The 7,605-nt window shown below is 42.5% G+C and overlaps 1 protein-coding gene across 1 annotated transcript in view; it reads right to left on the reverse strand.

The window, feature by feature from the left end:
* The window catches only part of LOC119411094 (delta-1-pyrroline-5-carboxylate synthase), a gene marked incomplete at its 5' end in the record, with an annotated part of 7,957 nt that extends 1,155 nt beyond the window's left edge, over positions 1 to 6,802 (reverse strand). Inside the window, 9 exon segments of the mRNA XM_037678021.1 lie at positions 634 to 916; positions 1,709 to 1,830; positions 2,784 to 2,979; positions 3,056 to 3,193; positions 3,270 to 3,490; positions 4,336 to 4,435; positions 5,032 to 5,105; positions 5,195 to 5,339; positions 6,678 to 6,802. Coding sequence (XP_037533949.1) covers positions 634 to 916; positions 1,709 to 1,830; positions 2,784 to 2,979; positions 3,056 to 3,193; positions 3,270 to 3,490; positions 4,336 to 4,435; positions 5,032 to 5,105; positions 5,195 to 5,339; positions 6,678 to 6,802 — 1,404 coding nt within the window.
* Positions 6,803 to 7,605: the final 803 nt, after the last annotated feature.

Here is a 7,605-nt window from a genome sequence, read left to right on the forward strand (position 1 = left end):
GCTAAAAGCAGCAACACCAGCCAAGAACTGCAAAACACTAGCTAAAATCTTAAGTAGCAAAAGACTAGCTAAAAGCAAAATATAGCAAAACACAATTTAAAAGCTAAAATCAACGATGTTAGCTAAAGAGAAGCAAAGTCCATAAAAATGTAACAAAACACTAGCTAAAAACATTAAAAGACTACGTATAAACATATCAAAAGGCTGGCTAAAGGCCAAAAGTACACAAAAAATAATTACACGTAGACAAAAAGCTGAATTTAAAAGTTGCACAATTGTTGCAACAAGCTAAAGTAGCATAAGACAAAATAGAGACAGGAGCTGAAGCAGATTCCTGAGAATAATGTTTATGAAGGAAGTGATCTTAATGTATTTCTAAGTGGGGAAAATATTTGTAAATAAAGTTGCGTATTTTGAAAAGTACTAAAATTACAAAAAATAAAAGTCATAGCATCCATCTGATAAATCAGCTGAACGTAACAGCTATAGTAGAACGAAGTATGCAGAAGTAGAAAGAAAAAAAAACACGAACGTAAAACTAAAAATAATGGCAACAATAGTGTGAAAGCTGACTCGGCACTCACACACAGATCTAACAGAAGGAGGTGTCAAACAACATGGACGAACACAAACCCAGGCCGAAGCGGTAGCCATCAGCGAAGCGAGAGCTGGCGTTCCAGAAGACGCAGGCGCTGTCGACCTGCTGCAGGAACTGTTCGGCTGTGTCTTCATTCTCCGTAACGATGACGTCAGTGTGGGAGCTGCCGTACTTGTGGATGTGGTCCACAGCGTCTTGCATGCTGTCAACCACCTCGATGCAGCACTCGAGGTCGCCGTACTCCGTTCGGAGAGACTTCACCTCAGACGGGCTGAAGGTCAAAAAGGAGGCGAAACGAGGACCCGCGTGAATCTTTACCTGAAAAATGAAACAATGACAAAAATTAGAGCGTGATTATTTATTCTGCGTACAGTGGGCTGCAAAAGTATTCATCCCTCTCGGTGTTCGCTTTATTTTGTTGAGTTTCTACCAGGAATGTTAAGGATTTTTTTTATTAATATACAAAAACATGCTTTAGATTCATTAAGTTAACAGAGATATAACTTGTGTGACTACTTTTGAAGCATTATTATTATTAGCCCCCCCTCGTTAGCTCTGGTGATGGGCCGACTAACAGATGAGGTCAGGATGCAGCTGCCAGGAAAAAGACAGAGGAGACATATGGATGTGGTTAGAGAGGACATGGAGGTAGTTGGAGTGAGGACAGAGTGAGGTGGAGGAGGAGGACTCGCTGTGGAGACCCCTGAAGAGGGAAAAGCTGAAAGAAGAAGAACAAAAAGAACAAGAACCCCTGGTCTTGTTGTCCATTCTTTATGACCGAACTGCTCCATCTCCTTCAGGTCGGTGCAGCTCGTGTTCAACAACCCAGATATTTGCAGCTGGACTGAAGTCTGGGCCTTGATGGGACCATTCCAGGACATTTAACTGGTTCTCCTTAAACCAGTGGAGTGTTGACTGAAGTGTTCTCCAGCGCTGTGTTTAGAGTCATTGTCCTGTTGGAAGGACCTCAGTCCCAGTCTCAAATCTCTTTGGTTTACTTTAACGATTTAACCGTGTTTTAATCTCTGTCCTTCAGCTCTGGACATTTTGTTACTTTACGTTTCTATGTGGTACTTTGACCATGAATCAGCGTCAGAGCATGTTTCTTACGTCTTCTGTTCTCAGCATGTCGATGATTTGGTCGAACATCGGAGTGCGCAGTAACTCTCTGTGGATAAGGAGGGTCTCCATGGCATTGCAGGCTGCAGGGTAGTCACATTTGGAGTCTCTGACTAAAAACAAAACACAGTTTTACGTCCATCAGTAGCTCCAGGATGCCCCGTGAAGTTAACGATCAAAACATCGGATTGAAAAAGAAGTGTGCAAAACATTTTTTAAATTCTACTTCGATAACGACCGTACTTGCCACCGTAAACGTCTCATCAGTCCAAATATGTCTAATAAAGTGGGGAAAAAACAAATATCGCCTTATAAGTCACATCTATTATGCGTCACCCTGACAACCTGGAAACGTGGGCCGGTGTTGTGCCAAAAATCGATTGGCTGCCAAATGGCGGCCGCAGGAGCGTGCACGGGAGGACTTTAACAAGAATCTAACAAGATTAACAGTTAAAAACAATTATTTGTTCGCTGGAAACTATATCAAAAGGTGTCTCAGATGAACTTTTACTTAATAAATGGACTTTAATGGTCAAATCAAAGCCGATTCGCGGCTGCGGGCATGCGCAGAGGGACGACTCACTGTGCATTTCTTTGAAATTTAACAAGATAATCATCTAAAAACAATTATTTGTTGGCTCGACATTATAGTAAAGGTGTGTCTCAGTTGAACTTTTCCTTAATAAATGCACTTTAATTACCAAATCAGCTGCATTTCACCTGGGCGGTGAAATGCAGCTGATATGACGTTTGCTCCAGATGTGCGAGACGAAGTTGGCTTTGTATGGCAAGCCAAGCGTCTCATTAATAGCCACTTTTACCTATTAATGAGCCACTTGGCTTGCCATATTAGTCGAGCACCCTCTAGTGGTTGAAAATGGTAGTGTTCAATATTTTCCATGTCAGAATGAATGAAATCGTCAGATCTCAGACAAAAATTGGTTATGAATATGGGGAAAAAACAAATACATCGCTTCGCTGTATAATTCGCAGGCATGCTAATTTATGCAAAAAGCTGCGACTTATACAGCAAAACTTATGGTACTCATTAAAGCCGTAAACGCACCAACATCAATAGCTTTGTCGATGCTGGCCTCGCTGTCGATGTAGACGTGACAGATGCCCTCGCTGTGGCCCAACACAGGGATGCCCTTCGCTGCCCTCTCTATGTCGCGGACCAACTGGGACGAACCCCTCGGAATGATCAAGTCAATCATCTTGTCCAGTTTGCAGAGATCCTCAACCTCTTCCCGTGTGCTCACCTGAACAGCAACGGAAACGTTACCGTTACAGAAATTTACACGAGTATTGTAAAGAACGCAGAAAACGTCCGCTCACCAGCTGAATGGCATCGGCCACGCCATGAACGGCGAGCGCTTCCTGAGTGAGTTGATGTAGAATTTTGTTGGTGTTGGACGCCTCTTTGCCGCCCTTAAGGAGCAAAGCATTCCCACTGGCGATGGCGAGGGCTGACACCTGCAATCCAGCATTAAACCCATAAACCTCAGACGAAACGAGGAGCTACGCAGGATGAGCAGCGCAAAGATCTGACCTGCGGGAGGCAATCGGGACGAGACTCAAAAATGACCAGCAGGACTCCGATGGGGACGGTGATCTGTTCCAGCTCCAGGTTGTTCGCCACCCTGGTCCTTCTGAGAACTCGACCCACGCTGTTCCTGGAGGACACGGCGAGCTGACGCAGGCCGATGGCGAGGCTGTTCAGCTTGGCGGTTGAAAGGCTCAGACGACTGATCAGAGGCTGCGCCAAGCGACCTGAGAGAAAACAGAAATTTAACCGAATTACAGACAAGAAGAAGACGAGCATGAATCAAAGCTCCTTAACTTTATATTTCGTGCTGCTGCTGTTCCGCATGTTGTTTTTGTACTACTAGTTATTAGTGTATTCTTTGTTTAGGGTATTCCTTAGCTCATGTCTTAGATCTTATTACCGTTTTCCTTTTACTCCGTATTCCGTTGAAACCTTTTTTACTTTTGGACATTTGTTATGATGCGTAACCATGACAACAAGGTGTTTTTTTTTTCAAACAACTGGGAACACCTCAGAAGCTCAGGTAATATCTCAGATACAGCCCCAAATCTCAAATGAGTTGAAAAGGAGGCGCCGTAGATGCATTCCCGTTTCCTTGCCGGCTGTGCTTGAGTGCCTGACCACTGAGATCCTGGAGCTGACAGGAAACACAGCTTGAGACAGCAGAAGGACAGGATCGTCCCCTGGCACCTGCAGTCAACGCAGGAGCTCGGCAGGCTGCTGGGAGGAGTGGCCTCCGCTCAGGTTCTTGAGATGGCTCTGGGAGGAGTTCTGCACGGCATTCCTGCTGCCCGGAGGAACCGAGAGGCAAGTCTAGTCTGAGTAGACGGATTGGACGGCATCTGCGACCAGTTTCTTCTGATCCGCTGTGGGACGGACCTTTACGAGAGATCCTTCCTGCCTACAGTCATTAGTATCTAGAACGTCTCTCAATGAAATGAGGATAACGAACTACAACATTTAATTTCCCTTTGGGATTAATAAGGTATTTTTGAATTGAATCTCTTTTCTATGCCGGGCGTCTTTAAAGAGTCGTGCTGCTGTGGATCAGATTTGTCTCCCGTTTCACCTGAAGCTGTTGCTAACTCCATGTCTTTCCTGTTGGCACTAAGAATCTCGTCTTTCTTCTCTGTAAGTAGATCAGCGAGGCAGCAGATGATTTCTCCTCTCTGGAAACAAACAGGAACATATGATGAAGCACGTTATAAGTAAAGAGTAGATACACATTTGATACGTTGTTCCATTAAAATTCAGGGTCGACTCCAAGTTAATGAAGAAACCCAACAATGTTCAGTCAGGTCATCTGGACAGTTTGACCGTCCAGGTGACCTGACTGAACATTGTTGGAGTTTATTCCTGGATTATTGAGCATGAACTTTGCTGTTAACGAAGACATAGCAAAGATCTTGCACGACATGCAGCATTTGAAGTAAGTGTTATGAAGGACTCTCAGCTACCACCACACCAAACGTTAGCTCAACATCTGTAAAACTCCCTGAATTTGAGCTATTTTGTGCTTTTTAGGACGAGTTAGCTATGGCAGCCATCTTGTATTGGACTGGCTCCAAAAGATAAACAGTTGTTCATGTCCAACCTGAGAGGTTCATTAAAATCCATCGAGTAGTTCATGAGATATTTTGCTAACAGGCACAGAAACATGGGCAGATCGACTTTTGAGCAAGTTAAGGAACAACGGATGAATCTAAAGTTCTTACAGGTGGTCTTGTTGGTTTTAATCTAAGAAAATTTATTTTACGCGTCATACCTGCTCAGGCAGCAGAGAAGACAAAGTCCTTCCTGCGTGCCGAGCCATCTCCGTCTGCTGCTCCACAGTCGGGCCTGGCGGTGTTGGAGACACGCACGTCAAACAAACGCACAGCCACAAAAACACGACTGATCATTTCCTCTGGCTGGTTTCACCCAAGTACCCGCAGGTTTCACTTCAGAGAAGAAGGTGCCAACTTTTTTCCCGTCCACGATGTCGGTGATGACGTGGCCGGTAACTTTGGGATCTGTGCCGTTGGCGATGATTACAGACGTTCCCCCCTGGAGGGCCCAGAGAGCTGCTTTCACCTGGTTCACACAGAATGACAAGCATGAGCTGGAGAAACTGCATTTCCTGCGAAAATGCAGCTAATTTCAGCTTATATTGCTGAAAAACTGCTGAAATCAGCTAAAAAAAAAGTGCTGAAATGTAGCTGAAATGGAAAAACAAGCTTGAGTTAGCAGAAGAAAGCAGAAAGAACACATTTGCTGAATTTGTTTTAAATAAACAGACATGAGCACAAAAATTAGGGAAATGGTGAAAAAAGCTGAAATTAGCAACAAAAAAAAACAGCTGAAAAATAGCTGAAAAGGCAGAAAGAAGCTTAAACTACCAGAAGAAAGTAGAAAGAGCTGAAATGAGCTAAAATAGTGGAATTAGCTGACAAAGCGCAAATTAGCATAAAAACAGCTAAATAGTAGCTGAAAGCGCAGAAAAAGCATAAAAAGCTGAAATTAGCATAAGAAGTTAATTAGGCTGAAAGTAGCAGAAATTAACACAAAACTTTAATTTATCTGAAAACAGTTTAACTAAAAAATGCTAAAAATCTAGCTGAAAGTGTAAAACAAGCTTAAATTAGCAGAAAAAGCAGAAAGAACACAACTACCCAATTAGGCTGAAAGAAGCAGAAATGAGCACAAAAAAGTAGAAAAATATGAAAAAAGCTGAATTTAGCAATGAACAGCTGAAACGCAGCTTAAAAAGCAGAAAGAAGCTGAAATTGCAATAAGGAAGTGGAGAGAGCACATTTTTGCCGAATTACGCCGAAAAAAGTTTAAATGAGTGCAAAAAATGTGGATTTAACTGAAAAAGCTAAAATAAGCATAAAATAGCTAAATAGTAGCTGAAATAGCAGAAAAAGCCGAAACTTGCAAAAATAAACTGAAAGAAGCAGAAGGAAGTTAGAAGCACAAAAATGTAGTTGGCAGAAATAATCTGAAAGGAGCACAAAACAGATGAAAACAGCTGAAAGTAGCTGAAAAACAGTTTAAATTTGCTCAAAGAAGCTGAAGCAGAACAAAATGTGAAAGGAGCAGTCAAAGGTTGTAAACGGATCTAAAGAGTTGAAGGAGGTAAAATGAACATGCATCAGGATCAAATGAGCTCAATTCATTTTCTCTGAGAGAAAAAATGGCAGAAAAGGCTAAATATTTCAAAAAGCTAAAGTTGCACCAATACCAAAAGTCCTAGCAGGATTGTCCTGAATGAGCTGAAGGTTTTGATACGATTTGTTGAAATAACTTGAAAACTGCGGGACGATCGTGACGAAAAACGTACAGAAGAAAAACGGATGATGCTTCTTAAACATTCACGCTGTTATACTGTGCTGTAATAAAGTCGGAGAGCACGTTGCTCGTTGAGCAGACCTTGGCCTCCATGCCGCCGATCCCGACTCTGGACTTGGTGCCGTACGTGATGGACTGCTGATCTCCGGGGTAGAATATATCGATGAGCTTGGCGTCATCTGTTCCAGGAGGACTGTCGTATAAACCTGTGGGAGGCATCGAGCTGTTTTACTCTCTGAAGTGCACTGAAACATGACTGTACCTGTGTTTGACTGTTAGCAAAATATCTGTGCGGCTGAGGATATGCCTTCCTTCAAGGCTTTTATTTTAAAACATACTCATTGAAAAGCATCAAATCAAATATAAAAACGGTTCTGAACTTTATCACATGGTGCAGTTTCAGTCTGCTCCAGCTGTTTTCCAGAGATATTGATGCGCAATTCTGAAATGTGGGTTTGCATTCAGTGTAAACAAAATACTGCATTCGCCAAAAACCACAAGGAAGCTCAAGTCATGTGACTGGCCTACATTAGGTTGTGTGGGTAAACACATAAGGCAGAATCGGACGAGCGTAAAATCTCAGATAAGAGGCTTGGACAGAAAAATAAGTAAATCTGCTGCTAAACAGCAAAAAAAGAGACGGAGCAAGAAAAACAGCTGCTATAAACACTGAGGGTGAAGCAGGGTGGTGCAGCGTCATACTGACAGAGCTTCGTATCGATTCAGCTTTGACAAAACCTGCTCGACTGGTAAGTTTAACGTCTGACCTATTTTCAGCCACTTCGGCTGTTTTTGAAGGTAAACAAACACACACGTTAGTTAGCATCGAGTCACAAAGTTCACTTATAAATTCTTTTTATTCGATTTAATCGATCGACCATCAATATGAGAAAAACACTGAGCAGACTTTGATATTTTTCTTTCATTCACTCTTCGTGACTTTGCAAAGAGAGCCTGATGACAAATTCAGTATTTAAGCTCAATATCTAATTAATCAATAGATTTATAA

The sequence above is a fragment of the Nematolebias whitei genome, chromosome 1, assembly GCF_014905685.2.
Source record: "Nematolebias whitei isolate Nwh7 chromosome 1, NemWhi1, whole genome shotgun sequence".
Taxonomy (NCBI): domain Eukaryota; kingdom Metazoa; phylum Chordata; class Actinopteri; order Cyprinodontiformes; family Rivulidae; genus Nematolebias; species Nematolebias whitei.